The 18,204-nt window shown below is 43.2% G+C and overlaps 1 protein-coding gene across 2 annotated transcripts in view; it reads left to right on the top strand.

The window, feature by feature from the left end:
* The window catches only part of FAM174B (family with sequence similarity 174 member B), a 191,662-nt gene extending 174,462 nt beyond the window's left edge, over positions 1-17,200 (top strand). Inside the window, exon 3 of one of the 2 annotated variants that reach the window (XM_085644493.1) lies at positions 13,086-17,200. In XM_085644493.1, the coding sequence (XP_085500619.1) occupies positions 13,086-13,089 (4 nt within the window). In that variant the 3' untranslated portion in view covers positions 13,090-17,200. The remainder of the gene's footprint in view (positions 1-13,085) is intronic. The other variant, XM_085644495.1, reaches the window with a different exon arrangement.
* Positions 17,201-18,204: the final 1,004 nt, after the last annotated feature.

The raw sequence follows: 18,204 nt of genomic DNA, 5'->3' as shown, positions 1-18,204 counted from the left end.
ACGCCAGCGCAACGCGTCGGCACCGACCGCACCAAGAGAGACTTCGGTGCCGAACTTGAAGCGGGCGACGTTGGAGTCGACAAACGGAAAAAGGCCATCGGCACCGACAAACCTGCTCGGCTACCGGCACCAACGACACCGAGGGCCGTAACGCCTGCTGCGTCTCGCATCGCTCCCTCGACGACACCTAAGCCTCACGTATCGAAGACTTCGACGGTGATCTCTGCACCTCGACTCGAAGAACCGCCGGCGCCGAAAAAATCCACGGCCGCCTCTACGAACCTGGCCGGTGCCAAAGCCTCAAAGGCGCCCCAAGTACGACCTGGTGCGACGCAAGGCAGCAAAACCACGGCTGTCCTCCAGGACACGTCGGGTTCCGGTTCGATCGGAGCTCCGGCAGCCTCTTCGGTGCCGGCCAACATTACCTTCGGCTTGCCTCCGTCGACAATCCCAAAAATGTTCCAACTCAGGACACGGGTCACCCAAACTACGGTCACACCTGCTGAGACGTCTCCGGCACGCGTCATCGACGCCGACACTGGCAGGATGATTCTCCACGACCGAAGGATAACTTCGGAGCCGCCACTGGACCCTTTCAGGATCCCACTAAAAAGGAAGTTGCCTGTAGAATCAGAACCTCTCCTTTATGAACCCTTCCATTCATCCTACCAGGATCCACACCGGTTCTCCCCCACACGGACGCATTGGAGGACTACATGGATGACCAAGTCCCCTACCATGTAGACACGGACCCTGATGACCAGCAGGACCATGATCAAACTTGGGGCGACCCTGCAGACCCCAGTGCACCTCTCGATGCACAGGACCAACAACTCTATGGGGCAAAAACATCTCCTACGGAGGATACTGCGGCGTTCAACGCTCTTATTGAACGTGCTGCAAATAACCATGGGGTACAGCTTCACTCTGATACCATCGAAGATGACTTTCTAATGGACACCTTTGCATCCTCAGAAAGACATGTAAAAACTCTGCCAATGTTGAAGGGGGTCCTCAAACCAGCTAAGGACATTTTCAAGGAACCCACCAGGGCACGAGTGATAAACCCCAGGATTGATAAGAAATACAGATCAGCACCTGGGGATCCTACTTACATCAGAGGCCAATTACCACTCGACTCCATCGTCGTAGCGAATGCACACAAGAGGGCACACTCGCAAACGACAGGTGACGCTCCTCCCCCGGACAAAGAGTCCAAAGTGTTAAAGACCTCTGGCAAGCGAGTTGCCGCCCAAGCTGCCAACATATGGCGCATAGCCAACACTCAAGCGCTCCTTGCTCGCTATGATAGAGCGCACTATGACACACTGGAGCAAATATTCCAACATCTCCCTGACCAGTTCAAAGAAGGCGCAGAAATGCTCATCAGAGAAGGACAGCTACTCACGAACGCTTCCATCAAATGTGCACTAGATGCTGCAGACACGGCTGCCAGAGCCATAAACACAAGCGTCATGCTGCGACGACATGCCTGGCTACGGATCTCAGGATTCAAGCCTGAGGTACAAAACAATATACTGAACCAGCCCGTCAACCCCGACTATTTATTCGGGCCAGAGGTTGACACCACCCTCGAAAAGATAAAGAAGGACACGGACACTGCAAAGTCCATGGGCGCCCTACAAACTCAGTCCTTTCGGAGCGGCTCCTTTCGTCGCCCCGGAAACAAGGGAGCAGGTAGAGGACAGGGGTCACAACAAACATATAACAAAGGCAATACACAGACCACCTACGATAAAAACACCCGAGGTGGATATCGTGGCTCCAGTACAAAGGGCAGAGGACGTGGCTACGGCAACACCAGGTCCTCCCCCAAGAACAAGCAGTGACGCCCTCTCCCTTCCTCCCGACCACACAACACCTGTCGGGGGAAGGCTACAAAGGTTCCTGTCCACGTGGAACTCCATCACCACGGACAGGTGGGTCAAAGATATTGTAAAATACGGTTACTGTCTGGAGTTAACCTCCACTCCACCCACAATACCACCAAGAAGCCTGTCCTCAGAGCACTTCACGCTCTTACAGCAAGAGGTGCAAAGTATGCTTCTAAAAGGCGCTATAGAGGTCGTACCCATCCACGAGCAGGGTACGGGAGTGTACTCCCTCTACTTCTTAATTCCAAAAAAGGACGGGTCGCTCAGACCTATATTAGACCTGAGACCCCTGAACCAGTACATTCTTTCAGAGCACTTTCACATGCTCACTCTACAGCAAGTCCTTCCGCTTCTCAAGCAGGGAGACTTCCTAGCCACACTGGACCTCAAGGATGCGTACTTTCACATACCCATCCACCCCTCGCACAAAAAATACCTCGGGTTCACTGTTCAGGGGCAGCACTATCAGTTCAAAGTCCTTCCCTTCGGCGTGACAACAGCGCCCAGGGTTTTCACGAAGTGCCTAGCTACGGTGGCAGCACATCTACGGAGGCAGCATATACACGTCTACCCCTACCTAGACGACTGGCTCGTTCAAGCGAAGTCAGCCCAGCAATGTGCAAGCCACATGTCCCGCACTATTCACCTTCTTCACAGTCTGGGATTCTCACTAAATTATCCAAAGTCCCATCTCCAGCCCGCACACGTACAACAGTACCTAGGTGCGACTATAGACACTCTGGCGGCCACAGCTCAGCCAAATTTAGTGAGGATCAACAGCATACAACTGCTGATCTCCAAGTCCCAACCCAATCACTCACTTCCAGCGCGAGTGTTTATGCAGTTGATAGGCATGATGGCCTCCTGCATCTTCATAGTCCCGCACGCGAGATTACATATGCGCCCACTTCAGGAGTGCCTAGCACGTCAGTGGAATCAGGCTCAAGGACAGTTAAAGGACCTAGTGTTGGTGAGCGGTCGGGCATACAACTCTCTGCATTGGTGGAACCCACAAAACCTTTGCAAGGGCCGACCATTCCAAGAGCCTGTCCCACAGATAGTACTGACAGCGGACGCGTCTCTCCAGGGATGGGGAGCTCATGTACTCCACTACACAGTGCAGGGACTATGGACAACACAACAAAAGAAGTTGCACATCAACCTTCTGGAACTGATGGCAATCTTCCTAGCCATGAAGGCATTCAAAGTACATCTATGCAACAAGGTCGTGTTGATCCGGACGGACAACATGACCGCAATGTACTACATACAGAAACAGGGAGGAACACACTCTCCACAGTTGTCTCATCTGGCTCAGAGCATGTGGAAGTGGGCCATTCAAAGGAACATGTTCCTCATGGCGGAACACCTCCCTGGCAAGGACAACCAGATGGCGGAACTGCTCAGCAGACACAGCCACCAGATGCACGAGTGGGAGTTACACCCATCAGTACTCCAACCGTACTTCCAGCAGTGGGGTCATCCGGAGATAGACCTATTCGCGACAAGCGAAAACACAAAATGCCAAAGCTTCGCCGCCAGATTCCCACATCCGCAGTCGCAGGGCAATGCGATATGGATGAACTGGTCCGGCAGATTTGCGTACGCTTTTCCCCCAGCGCCATTGATACCGCTAGTGGCCCGCAAACTCCGACAACACTCTCTGACACTCGTCCTAGTTGCTCCCACGTGGGCACGCCAGCCGTGGTACACCACCTTCCTCGAACTTTCCGTGGTGCCGCATCAAAGGCTGCGGATCAAACCCGCGCACTTGACGCAGAACCATGGAGAGGTTCAGCACCCAGATCCGCAACAGCTGAACCTGGCGATCTGGCTCCTGAAGTCCTAGAGTTTGGCTATCTCAACCTGCCACCTGACTGTATGGACATCATCAAGGAGGCCAGGAGACCCACTACCAGAGCTTGCTATGCAGCCAAATGGAAAAGGTTCGTCATTTATTGCGGTAATAATGACATCAACCCGCTGGACGCATCCATCCAAAACATCATCTGTTACCTCTTACACCTATATCGATGCAATCTGGCGTACACCTCTATACGTGTCCATTTGACCGCAATCTCAGCCTATCTGCAAACCAGGCAGCACCTCTCTCTATTTAGAGTGCCTGCCATCAAAGCATTCTTGGAAGGACTCAAACGAGTCATTCCACCAAGCCACCCACCGTCTCCAATGTGGAACCTCAACTTGGTCCTCACACGCTTGATGGGTCCACCCTTTGAACCTCTACACTCATGCGAGATTCAATTCCTTACCTGGAAAGTGGCCTTCCTTGTAGCGATCACTTCCCTAAGAAGAGTTAGTGAACTCCAGGCACTAACCGTTCAAGAGCCATTTATACAGGTTCACGCCAACAGGGTCGTACTACGTACCAACCCCAAATTCATGCCCAAAGTAATATCGCAGTTCCACATGAATCAGACTATTGAACTGCCAGTTTTCTTCCAAAACCCACAAACTGTTGCAGAAAGGGCACTACATACACTAGATGTACGGAGGGCCCTCATGTACTACATCGACAGGACTAAACCCTTCAGGAAGACAAAACAACTGTTCGTTGCCTTTGCCCCACACCACAAAGGTAACGCCATCTCCAAAGCAGGGATAGCCAGATGGATAGTTAAGTGTATTCAAATCTGTTATCAAAAGGCAAAACGCACATTAACTATTCCACCACGAGCCCACTCAACACGCAAGTTGGGGGCTTCCATGGCTTTTCTAGGAAATATTCCCCTGCATGATATATGCAGAGCAGCCACATGGTCCACTACACACACACATTTACAAAACACTATTGCGTAGATGTGCAGTCAAAACAACAGGCAGCTGTAGGACAGGCTGTTCTCAAAACACTTTTTCAGACCGCTGCAGCTGGCACGGGTAGCCGCCGCCAATAGAGGGCACTGCTATGTATTCTATGCACAGATATGAATTCAGCAGCCCACATGCCTCGAACTGAATATGCTACTTACCAGTATGCATCTGTTCTTGGCATGTAGGGCTGCTGACATTCATATCGCCCTCCCTCCTCCCCGGCGCCTGTCGCAGCTGCAGCTCTCAGAATTAATGCAAGCATGGTCATCACTTTCTGTATCTACTCCATCACTGCCACAATGGCGAAAAACAATCTGAGGATGGAGAGGATGCCCATGCGCACTGTTGTCCAGGGGAGGAGTCACCTATCCAAGGATACTTCGAAGACTCTTCCAGGACAACAACGTGCAAACATCCGGACCCAACACTAGGCGGCGATCTATGCACAGATATGAATGTCAGCAGCCCTACATGCCAAGAACAGATGCATACTGGTAAGTAGCATATTCAATTTGTATGTATGTTTTTTTTTTTCTGGAAAACCGGTGTATTTGACTCTGCTCTCTTCTTAGGGTATGACTACCAAACCTAAAGGACTCTTTAGCACATCCCATCACGACCCATGCCACTCTATATGTTCCCTCCTCAGAAAATTAACTGTGGATATTGGTTTAGTGCTTTATGATTCTTTTTCTGATCACCCAAGTACTTTCTGTTGATATTGGATGTCCATGAGGTATGGAAAGTAGTTTTCAAATGTGCATTCTTGCGACTCCCAACAAATTGAACTCCTTATACATATATCTAATACACGAGTGTGACTAGTTTCAGAAAGTGTCTTCAGTTCACCCATATCTTTTATTAGGAGTCTCATTGACAAGTTTGTCGAGGTGATGAAGAGTGGAGTTTCTCTTATCTAATTTTTACAAAATGCTTCCCAAAAAGCTACAACAAGCAGATAGAAACTGACTATATTAGAAAAATATTTCAAACACTCACCCCCAGTCACAGAACTGGGTGCTCGCCATATCCCCCCCTCAGTTTGGACCCAGCCTGACTGATTTGCATATGGCTGGGATTAAACTGGAATGGCGGGCAAAAAACGATGGATTTAGACCCAGATCTGTCCATCAATTGCTCTTTTTGCATTTGTCACCCCGAGTGAGACCGGTATGCCCAGACGTCGGTACCTTGCTCATCATGCCACTAGATTCAAGCTGGTCTGGCTGATGACGGGTGATACCCCGAAACTGGTCCCAGGATGCTTTTTTACAGTCCAGGAAGGACCTGCCTGGCAAGTCGGGATAGACTGTTCCCACTGGGGAGCGTTGTCAAGACTGATTTGCATATGGCTGCCTTTAAACTGGAATGGCATTGCGGGCAATAAAACGATGGATTTAGGCCCAGATCTCTGTACTGGGGGTCAATGTTTAACGTTGTTCAGCATTTCGTTGATCAATGGTTCTTTTTGCACAATGTTAGAGCAAGATATAAGTATAGTTGACATTTGCTTGAGTTCGTAACCCCCATCCTTTGGCCATCTGCTGAAGCATTGGTGGTCTTAGTAAAAATGGCTCAGATGATGTTCAGTGCACAGTAACCTAAATGTGAGTGATGTATTTGGTGAGCCCCATAAATAGAACGTGGATCTCAGTGGGTCATTTAATTTCTTTCTCAAGTCCCTTCTCTGCCTATACGGTCAAGCTTGCCAATGGTGACCGCGGTTTCTTTCCAGCCCTGCAGGCTATCTTAATGAGGATAATTTGCATACAAACTTGGTTGATTTACCCCTGACTGCTTCCTTGCTTGTGTTATGACTTTGTTCACTCACTCAGGGTGAAGCTGGTACTGATAGGAATTTTAAGTGAGTTTTTGTCTGTTAGACTTTGGTAGAGGAGGTCTCCCAGATTACACACACATCCGTATCTTCCACGTTAATATTTAATTTGTTCATCTATCAGGTGGAAAGTTGGACAGAGGACAGTTCATTATAAAATATATTTAAAATCTGGCTACAGTCATGACATCAAGATGTTTTATTTTGAACTGTGATTATGAAAAGTTATGTAGATATAAGGCACATCTATATATGCAGATAAACATTCACACTATTAGGCACCAAATAGCTCAGCAGAAGTCTTCTCCTCAGTTTAGAATTGATTAAGAATTTTTTGGAGAATCAAGGCGGTCCATTGCCATATACATAACGCAGCCTATACTGTAACACGCTTTCTGATCTGATGTCAGGATTTTCAGTCCCGCTGCCCTGAATGCAACTCGGCATGGTGTGTTTCCGTTTTGTCTCTTTGGAGACGAGCTAGATCCTTGTAGCATCATTCTCTAGCTATGTGTATTTTCACAGGCCAGACCCCAGTGGGCTCCTGTTTTTCCCCTCCCCCTCTCGCCATTCACACAGTGTGTAATTCTAGACTTAGCCTAAGCAATATCTATTTTTTAGTTCTTGTATTTTTTAATATAATTTTTTCCTGTTCAGTCTCCGTTATCTTTCCCTAACCCCCTCCTTGACTTTGTTGTCGTTGTTGTTGTAACACATCCTTTAATAAGCCAGGCGTATTTCTAGTATACTGGTTTTGGGCCTTGGGTCAGCTTCCTTCTGTCTTTGTTTTGAGACATTGTCAATCCCATTTTGGATCTGCACAAATTACTACTCTCACCTCATGCTGTCAACGGTATGGTGTGTCATTCTGCCTCCCAGCAATTCGTTTCAATTCTATGAAGGTGGCACTGCTTTACATCTCTTTTGCATTAAGTGCTCTCAGCTTTTTTATTTACATATATTTTATTCATTCAATGTGTTGCTCCCTAAGGCACAGGGGCAAATGGTTGTTTGTTTTCCTTTTCATCACCAAGGGCGCATGACCGAAGCGGCGCCTGTGCTGGAGCTCCTGACTGCCAAAAACACACAGGCTAGTCTATCAACACAAGTAACATGCCAGCCACCACAGGTGGAACTTTTGTGTGTCGGCTCGTGGGCGGTGTGTTTGGGGACCTCCTTTTCTCCCCGCACCTTCGCAGATGTTCTTCTACACTGTAATGCCAGATGAGCATTCTGCTACCCCCCCCCCCCCCTCTCCCCTCCACCTGCCATTTTTGGCAAGCACGCAGTAAATATTCAGAGACTTGTTGCGCACCAGCCTGTTTACAATGACTCCCCAATCTTGCAGGGAGTAAAGTAGCTGAAGTAAGCTGAATGACAAAGGCACTTTTCATCAAAATTTGGTCCCGTTATTTCTCTGCCTTCTCCATACAATGATTATTTCTTCATAGCACCAGTTTCCAGTTTTTATTATCCTTTTTTAAATAATCCGCAGAAGAATCCTACCATGCTGTTGAGGTGTTTTTTTTCTTTTTCGGACATATATACAGAAAGTCAGTGGAAGAAAACCAAACATGGTTTATCTTTCGGTCTTTCTATAATTAAATCTTACATGGTTATTTAGCTGTTGGCTCGAAGCAAGTGTGTGCATCTGTAGGTAGGCCACCTGCCAGGTAATGTGACCGATATGTGTACAATCCTTCTAGCTCCAGGAGGCATTCGATGGCGAAGGCCACGGTCTCCTGTATGCGGAGGCCAAAAGGGTCGCAGCATTTTCAGAAATTACCGCCGCCGGAAGCTTCTAGAAAGGTGTTCTTTAGAAACTTTGTTTTAAAGCCCTGTGTGCGTTCTTCAGTTTGGCTTTTCGGGCCTCTGAGCAGCTCCGAAGGAATGTTTAGAGCACAATCGGGCGTGCTGAGGTGACTAATCCTTTTAAGGAATCAATAATTCCCATGAGCCAACAACATCGTCAGTAGTTTCCTTGCCTCTTTAAACAAGGCTGATGGTCCATATTTACGAACCTGTTCTCAATTACACCCGGACCTGTCATACAAGGGTGAGTATCGTTTGACCATTTCAAAGAGATTGGTCGCGGTTTATGAGTTCCAAGGGAAGTTTCTCAACTCCTCTGAAGAGAGGGCGAGTGAGGGGGGTTGCGTATCTATTGCGTGAGGTTGTCGCAAAGTAAGCATTTTATAGGGTTGTTGACCAGACTTAAAAAGCATGGTAGCATCTGTTACAACTTTATTTGGTCCTTTTATGCGTTTGTTTATGCATAACGTTTCTGTGGTGTACATTACTAATTGAAACTTCTCAAGGCATGCAAGTCAGACATTTAATACAAGTCCCACAGAAGGTAGCAGAGACATATAATAACAAGCGTTGGCATAGCCAATAGGTCTCGCCTTTGGGATGTTATACGTTTTTAAGCATGGCCTTGCTTTCGTGGCATGCCTGGTACGTCCCTGATTTTACAGCCTGCCTAATGTGACCCTGCTTTCATAGCAGGAGTGGTGCGGCCCTGCTTTCATGGCACACCTGTCTCGGTCCTGCTTTCATGATATGCCAACTCGATGGTTCTCATTTTAATCGACCTCAGAAGGATGACAGGCAGGGATTTGAATCTGTGACCTTCAGCTCTAATACGGGGCCCTGCAGTGGATGCATTAGTCCACTAAGCCACCAGATCAGGCCAGTGAGCTACACATAATAACGGCACTCTCAATTCTACAGAAAAAGGCAGAAACTTGAAATGAAATCCTAACTAAAAAATAAAGTTACCAAATGAATCCATAAAATCTGCAGAGTACCCAACTTCAGCAGGGCACCGCATTTTGTTTTATGTCCGAAGGTGTGGTGCAGGAGGGTGTTGATGGATAACATTAAAATAGATTGTCTGTGTTTTAATAATCCAGAATTTGCATTTACATTAGTTATTTGCATTGCACTTAAACGCTCAGAAATTAACAACTCGCTTTTTCAGATCAATGCTGGATGCTAGTTAAAATGCTAGTTCTCAACCAGCATCTCCTCCAAGGAGGAGGATGGACTGCAGTAGTCCTGGGTTAATGTTAGAAGTGCACTGTGATGCACTTCTATCAACAGATGGGAGCAGCCTCCGCACCTAACACAGCAACAGACTGAGAAGCCACTCACCCACATCTGACGCAAGGACCACAATGCACCGCGGCCAGCCCATAGAAAATACAAGGTATTGTGGCAAGACGTGTTGGAACCTTCTGCCTCGAATTTGGAGGTCAGGAGTCCGCTAATAAGGAGAAATTTTCTATGGGCTGACCGTTACATATATTGTTAACTCTGAATTGGATTTCTATAAATAGGAAGTGTCATTTTTGGATGATGACCTTATGAAGATAATTTTATAGGATTACCCTTATTACTTATCCGCTTGAGCCCTGAGGAAGTCTTTTGGAAAATATTGCCTTAGACGATACACGTGTTGGCTGTACGTTTTGAGGTTGTACGATTTGAGAACAGAGTTTATGTTTAAACAAGTCTTCCAAGAAAAACGACAGAATCTGAAAATAAAGATTGTGGATGAGGACCGAATATTATTACCTTATATGTACTTGTGCATGAAAATTTCTATCATCTAATATAGAGACATATACTTCTGAACCTTGCTCAGGGAATTAACATTTGTTTGAACTTTTAACAATTGCTTGCAATTGTAAGCTAACAGCGTTGGGTGGTGGCTGTTTTTCCCTTGATGCATACAAATTTGATAATTTGGTTGTGGACTTTTCTAACCACTAAATCTTGCGCATTTTAGACCTCACTACCCGTTAGTAAGTTTCACCTTCCTGCTCAGTCAGAAACATTTGGTTCTAATTTAACATTCAAATGCAATTAGAATGACTTCCTAAAGATCATTTTTCCCTACACATTACACTTTTTCAAAGCGCTTGTACCTGGTATCTGATCAAGCTTTACTACAGCCTCCCACATTACTTCCATCTTATTCCTAGAAATATGTTCTCAACTTTGCCGTAGATCCCTCTGCAATTTTGCAGGCACCCATTGTTTTTCTCTTTAGACACCAGATTGGCTGGTTCTCAAAGCACAGTATTATATATTCCTAATCCTAGATTTTAAATTGCTTCAAGGTCTCGCTTCTCCTCACCAAACTACTTTCGCCTAGTGCCTGGTGTACCATCTTTAATCCTCCAAATATTTTAGGCCACTCCAGATTTTCTCTTTGCCATCTCATTATCCCTCTATTGTAATGCTTTACTCCTTAACATGAGGACCGCCATTCCCTACAACCTCTCAAATAAACCGTCAAGAATAGCATCCTCCCTTGTCAAAGTCCTCAAGAAGATCGTATTTAAATGCACAAACAGGTGGAGCTCCATAATGCTTGCAATTGACAGATACAATTGGCCAACAATACTACATATTGTTTGTGCTTATTCCCTAGTCATGGTTTTTATCCTTCACCCGGTTGTGTGTTAACTTATCTTCCATGCTCCATTTACCTTTTGCACTTTTTGTGAGGGGATGAGTGCATAAGAGCAAATGGGACAATACATTGAAGAACATAAGCTTCTCGTATGTCATTTTCACTGATTTCTTTTTACTGTTCTTTCATTATTTGAATGAGTCTGTTGGTTAATTTTGTAGTTAAGATACCATTTGTAAGCATAACAACGTTGATCAGAAGGTATATAAAGATGGTTTTGCTTAATTTTTTTTTTTTAGCGTTTGGCACATGTGCCATTCTGGTTGTACATATTTTATTGTATATTTACTTTAAGGAGCTTTGGTTCAGCGTCATTCAGCCATTAGTTTCTTTTGCTCTATAACCTTCCCCGTTGGCTTGAGATGTCTTTCAATTCTTGGTCAGCCCATAGGCGTATGCTATATCACCATTTTTCTACTGGCCATTTGGCGTCCCCTCTGTCTTAACTGGAATGCATGAGGGATAATTTTGCAGCTAAAATCATTCAATATTCATTTGGCCTGGTAGTACGCAAGAGTGAGCAGGGACAAAAACATAATGCATTTTTACATTCCTTTTCTGAACTTTAGTGCAATAGGTTTGGTTGTCTGCACACCGTGTAGATATCTAATATGTTGGCTTTGCCAATTATTGCTTACATAATATATAATATATCTCTTGATTTCAATGTGAATAAGACTTAAAAACTGAATGAAGGCTGAGGTGAAGCTGAAGTATAGTTTACATTATAAAATGTTTTACCATTCGTAATTAAGTGTTTGTAAAATAGGAATTACAGAATTCAGATCAAGTAATTACATTTTAGAGTCACTAACCGTTCTCCCCCTTGTGTGTTTTGCAATCTTTATATCTTTGCCACCATCAGCTTTTTCTGTCTTGCAGGATGTTGAATAACCACAACTTGTATTGTTGAAGAAAGTGAATTAAGTTAAATTGGTAGATGACATGCCTCTGTATATGTTTTGTTCCTAAAGTGTGTTTATTTTTGCTGGAATCATTTCAGCTTTTATCCTGATCATTGCACAGTGAATCAGCTGCCTCAATTGTTCTTTTATGCCAGGTAATCGCCATAATTTTCTAATCTTGTATCAACGATGCATCAATATATTGGATTTCTTTTTCAACTATATCTTCACAAGAATAAGAACATATGGCTTCAATATTGCGAGTTAACTTAAATGATTAGGAGAGCATAAACCCAGTTGAGCTCCTGATGCAAAAGGCACAACCCACATGTCCCAGTTCCACGCATTTGGCAGTTGACCCGAGAAAAACTGTGTGTTAAATTTCATGGTATTTGTGCATTATGCAGTAGGAGAGGTCATTCTTGGTGTATGGTGAGTGGGAAAGAGTTGGCCCATGGCAGAGTGCTCAAGTGGTCATACGTGAGCTAGTTTTTGGCATATTGAAGCACCAGTGGCACCTGGGGTACACACAGGGATTATTCTGGCACTAGCAACTTGCTAGTAATCATTGCCACAAGGTGGACTCCCATGACATAATGCTTGCTATGGCATACTGGAGATCATTCTTGACATATGGGGGGGTAGGTGGGGGAGGCATTCATTTGAAATTGTGAAGAAAATATTATCGACTCCTGGGGGGGTACAGGCTTACCTGACACACTCAATAAATGTACTGTAGTATTTCAAGAGTGCTCTTTCAGAACCTATGGCTTGTTAGCTAATCCATATTAAAATTGTGCATCAAAATGCTCTATTTGACCCTGTTATTCAAAGCCATTTCTGGGTGGGGCAGAGTACTATCCCCGAACCCCCCCTAAGAATAGTTTAGTGTGCTTGTTTTACTCAGCTGCTGAACTCTGAAAGTGATGGAGCACAATCCCAGTCCCAAAGACCACCTGTCACCACTGGGTGCAATGTTTCTATGCAAATGGAAGGTAACCTCTAATGAACTGTACATGATTGAGCTGTTGTTGAAGTATTACCCGATCTTTCTGACAATGGTACCACTTTAGGAAATAGCCGTTAATGTCCTTTTTAATCACTATATCATCTGTTTCTTCCTTTCTTGGCAGGTAAACCAGTCTAGCACTGCTATCACTAAAGGAAACGTGAGCGGCCAACACCATGAGTCGTTTTCGAGCCTCAAGAAAGAAGGTGGATAGACCTAAATAATCCCTGTGGCACCGAAACAAAAGAAATCTATCTTCATACACTGTTATTTTATTGAAAAGAATCCAATCAGCCATCAGGTCTTCACCTACAAAGACTGTGCCCAGGCGACCTCCGTGAAGACCCTACCTACTATAGCCCTGATGTCCTTCCTTCTACGAACACTGTGCTTTTAAGAGATTTTAATACAGCACACAAACATACATTCATAGGCATGTATACGCATATGTTATTACATTGATATAATCTATGTGTATACTCGCATATGTGTATTCTGCTATATTTACCACTACAAGAGAGCTTGAAAGGACTTGTGTTCAACTGAAAAATATTCTGTCGCCCAAAAGACCATGACATAGAGCTGTCCTTTATCTTTTATACCAACTGGGGGGTGATAACACTAATTAACAGGAAGGGTCTGCAAAGAATTAACATTCAACAGATCTGCTGTATTCGTCCTGACTATAGCCTGAAAAACTGCTAACCTTTCTTAAAAAAATGCAAAGATTGTAATGTTGCGATTCAGAGAGCTACAGTGAATTGTTTTTCAGGTAAAAGGATTTTGATTTTGTTATTTATTTACCTTCCCCTGAATGTTCGACTGTTAATTCCCTTACTGCTGTCTTCAGCAGTTATTTTTTTTCTATTGAAGATTAGAACTGTTTTCTGTTTAGCAAACAGTTTTTTTTAAACAAAAACCCTAGAGGTAGATGAAAAACCATTATAAAAATTGTAGGGAATTGATAAAAGCATATACAAAAAAAGTCTGCATCAGAATGTAGTTATTATAGCCTGTTGTCTTAATAAAGGAGCACAATTTATTGTAAGTATGGGCAACTGAGTGACCTGGGAACCACATCTTGATAGTAATTCATTTCTACTTTCATGGTCAAATCTTTCACCAGCATTGCTTAAAAGAAAGAAAATAACACTCCAAAGAATGATGGGGACTGTTGCAATAGATAGAGAACCCACACTGCCACATAACGGCAGTTTACCACACACAAAGTCAGGAGCTAGGTAACATCAAGGCAACTTCCCATAGGCAGTTATTGGGTTTTGATCCGAACATGTTGTGCTCTTTAAAGTTGTTTTTTGGTCATTCATTTTGATTTGTGCAGTTGAGATAGTTTGTGATGCCATCACTATTTTATTATTCTTACTGTTTTTTTTCCTGCTTTGTAATATTGTTTTCCTCTGGACTTCTATATATGTTTGTATGTATGTATGTATGTGACTTGACAAATCCCAGAACTCTCCTGTTTCTTATGTCCAAGTGTCTGGCGTTCCATCAGGTCTAGGTTTTTTCTTTAATAAACTAGTAATGGGCTTTGTGCCAGATGAAATAGAACTACTTTGTCACAACTAGAGTCAAAATGCTGCAAAGCAGTACTACATCGGCTCTAGAGCTGGATTTCCCGAGTTCCATTATTTTAGTCATATTCACTCTCCATGTGGTTTTTGGCTATTCTTTTTATTTTGGTTGACCCTGTGCACAAAGATGAACCAAAAGCTCTATTGGTTTAATTAAATAATTTCTCCTGAACATAGTGTATCCACGTTCTTGCCCTAGTGCGTATGTTTCATAAAGAGGCTTAACCTTCTACAGTTGTTTTTTGTTATCACTTTTACATTTATAAGCTATTGTATTTGATGTGGTGCACCTCTACATCATTACATGCTAGATTTTTATTGCAGCAGGTGATGTACAAACAGTGGTTTGCGCGGAGTCTGATTACAACCAGGGTGTGATGAAGAAAGTGGCAGGACCGTAGAATTGGTAGAGAACAAGACTGTGCCTGGTTTTCCACTTATTTACAGTTTGAGGCAGAAGAATATGGAGTAATGTGCACAGTCCCACAAGATTGGCTTTGATCAAGTACATCTTCAACTTGCAAGGAAAATATCTTAAGCACTAAACTGTATCTTCTCCTTCAACCAGCTCATAAAAGTACTGTTATCATTAACAGAGAAATGAGCCTTGTGTCAAAACCTGGGACTGCAAACCGTACTGCCCCATGAATCCTCTCCCCTATCTTTGTTGCTACTGTTTGAACAGGAGCTTGGCACTGTTGAATGTGTGCACAGTAGTTGGGCAGGTTTTAATGAAAGTTGGGCCTGATGTAAATGCCTACCTTTGTAGATGTGCACATGCAGCTGATGAACACCAACACGGGCAGCTGACAAACCCTCTAGATGTACACATTAAGCTGCCAAACTGCATAGATGTAAATGTGGAGCTGCTCACTAATTTCACATTTGCATTTGCAAGTTTCCATGATATGTATCAATCTCAATACATTCAGACGTCTCAATATGTAACAACGTTTTGGCCATCTCCATGGGTTTCGATCCTATTCACATGTGTTGTGAACATTTAATATAACGTTTAAAACAACTGGAACCCCACTTAACCCATAAAGACTACTTGGCATTTTTATTTGGTGAAATATTGATCTTTAGGTGCAGATAAAAATCTGATTTCTTTCTATATCTTGACGACAACATTTCAAATAGATATTATTTTTTAAAATCTTTTAATTTGGCAGTTGGGGGGGTAGATTTGCATTTGAATCTGTTCTACAGCTTGTTTCTGTCTTTTACCCTGTACAACTATCTTAGCACTGTTAGATGCTCATGAGACTTTGTGCTGGGATTGTATACTGATCATAAACATGTCACCTACTCAATCCCTTCACTTTTGTGCTAGAGAACTGCTGACAACGTTAAGGTTTTGTGGCCTAGTCATCTTGTCACTATAGGCTCTAGTAGGCAGGAAGCCTGCATTTATCTTGAATGACAAGAGTTGAGTGTTGTATAGGAATGATCACATCTTAGATCAGTCATTTCCTATGTGTTAATGAAAATGGTAAGGACGGACAGATTTAGTTGCCACTTACTCCCTTCAAATTTTGTCCTCGCCATTGTTTGTCTCTCATGACTGCAGGTTCTGTTTGTCAAAGTGTTGTTGAGAAGTTGTCAAATAATGAAAGAATAGTTGTTGTTGAACTCAACAGCACCATGTTACTGGCATTCTCGTTTTTGCCATATGATTCTCCTGATGGCTACCAAGCCACACATCAGAAATCTGACTTGTTTAATTTAGTACATAATTTCCAAGACCAACAAACATGGTTTCACTTTTTGTGGATTTTTCATGTTTGAGTGTGCATTTTCTATCCTGCCTTTTATGTTTTTTTACATAGCTGAGTGATTGTGCTTTAAAAAAAAATCTTAATGTCAGAATTTCTGTTATTTAAGACTTCATTCAATTACTATTTCTCTCTTAAATAATTCTATAAATTGTACAAATATGTGCTCTGGATGTTTTCCAGAAAAAAGGGGAAAGAAACTGGAAATATTCTTGGTTAGGATACCCAATTTTACTTTTGCAGATTGTCTTATTTATATTGATCCGAGGCATGCCTTTAACCTAACTCGAACTTGTGTGTTCAATTTCTTTTGCTGTACTTCGTCTGCCATGGAAACTGAAATTTCATGACAAACCTGGAAACAAATTAAACTTTTTCATTTTATATTCCTTTTCGCAGTGTGACCTCAAACTTAAAAATGTGTATCCCTGAGGCTTTTGCATCGGCAGTAAAATACATGCTTAAGTTTCGATAGTCATTTCGTGGAGCTTTGGACTACCATATGATTTCTTTGATGAGGTTAAACAGATTTATGCTGAGCGATCTCTTGAAAGGGACAGTGATCTTGTTTCCAGGAAAGTTGTATTTGGATGAAGGCTTAGCAGGTCACTATGAAATTCCCACGTTTTGCAAAGTGCATTTATATTTTGTCTGTTTAATGTGACCAACACAGCAACAAAGACCGAATATAATCCCCTTTGGAGAGGATGCAAGGCAAGGAAACAGATAGCATGTTTAAATGTGCAATTTCGTGAATCTGACTGTAAAGATATTGATTTATTTAAGATAAATCCTGTCCTTGTGGGATATGTATCTGGTTGTTGTTTGAATAAACGGCGCAATGTTTGCAGATGTGAATTTCAAGGAAGACCTGATCTCTGAGTCATTTTATTGACCTGTAATATTGGCCCCTTTCAAATGATTTATGCATTTTGTGGACCACACTGATTTTCCCATTTCTAAATTTAGTAATATTGTATGAGTATAAGGAGGTGAACATGAAGTCCTGTTCAGATAAGATCCTTTTTATGCATGGTTCTCATAAAGTGTGAATGACTGAATTTTAAATCCAGTTCTTCACTGCTATGAAGTAGCAACCGTGGGTAACCGAACTTGTTTAATACTGTCGCTACGTTATAAAGGAATTCCAGGCTGCTCTAGTAGGACTGTATGAGCGCCTGTCAGAGCAGCACTTGAAAGCAGGGAAGGAAAGGGAAGGCACAGGAAGTGGCTCGGTGCGTGGCAGGCCATGTATTATTTATATTATTATTATTATGATGTTTTTTTTAGATTTGGGACAGGAGGAGAGGATATAATTTTCCCCTCTGCCTTTGAATAGTTGTTGAATGCAGGGTAAGATGACTTTAGGTGCCACAGACCCCATAGCATTTTAAAGTAAGCGTATTACGGGGATGTTTTTCTCTGAGGGGTTATGAGTGACATCTTAGAAAACTTGAGCTTAACTCTTGTCGTCTATTTGATGCCACTCAGAGCCCTCTGGTGAAAAACATCCCTTAATTCATTGTTACTCATCTATAATTCCATATAAAATATACTTCCAATTCATTTAAAATACTTACATGGAGGGATGTTAAAGACAGGAAGTAACAAATGTGAAGTTGATCTGGCAAGTTGCCATAGCATCTTACCTTTCAGTACAGTGCACCCATTTATGGCGAACAGTCCACTTTAAGAGGGGAGTTAACTAATTTTTAGTGTTCATCGGTCTGCCTGGTTTTCCGAAGACCGATGTAACTTGTGGCGTACACTGTTGAACTATAAATTACCCCTGCCTGCACTACAGACAAAATTATCCTGACCTAACACATAATGACTGTTAAAAGGAATAGGTGTAGGTTGATGCTAGTGT

Source organism: Triturus cristatus, chromosome 3_1 (assembly GCF_964204655.1).
Source record: "Triturus cristatus chromosome 3_1, aTriCri1.1, whole genome shotgun sequence".
In the NCBI taxonomy this organism is placed as follows: domain Eukaryota; kingdom Metazoa; phylum Chordata; class Amphibia; order Caudata; family Salamandridae; genus Triturus; species Triturus cristatus.
This window is presented reverse-complemented; position numbering and strand designations above follow the sequence as displayed.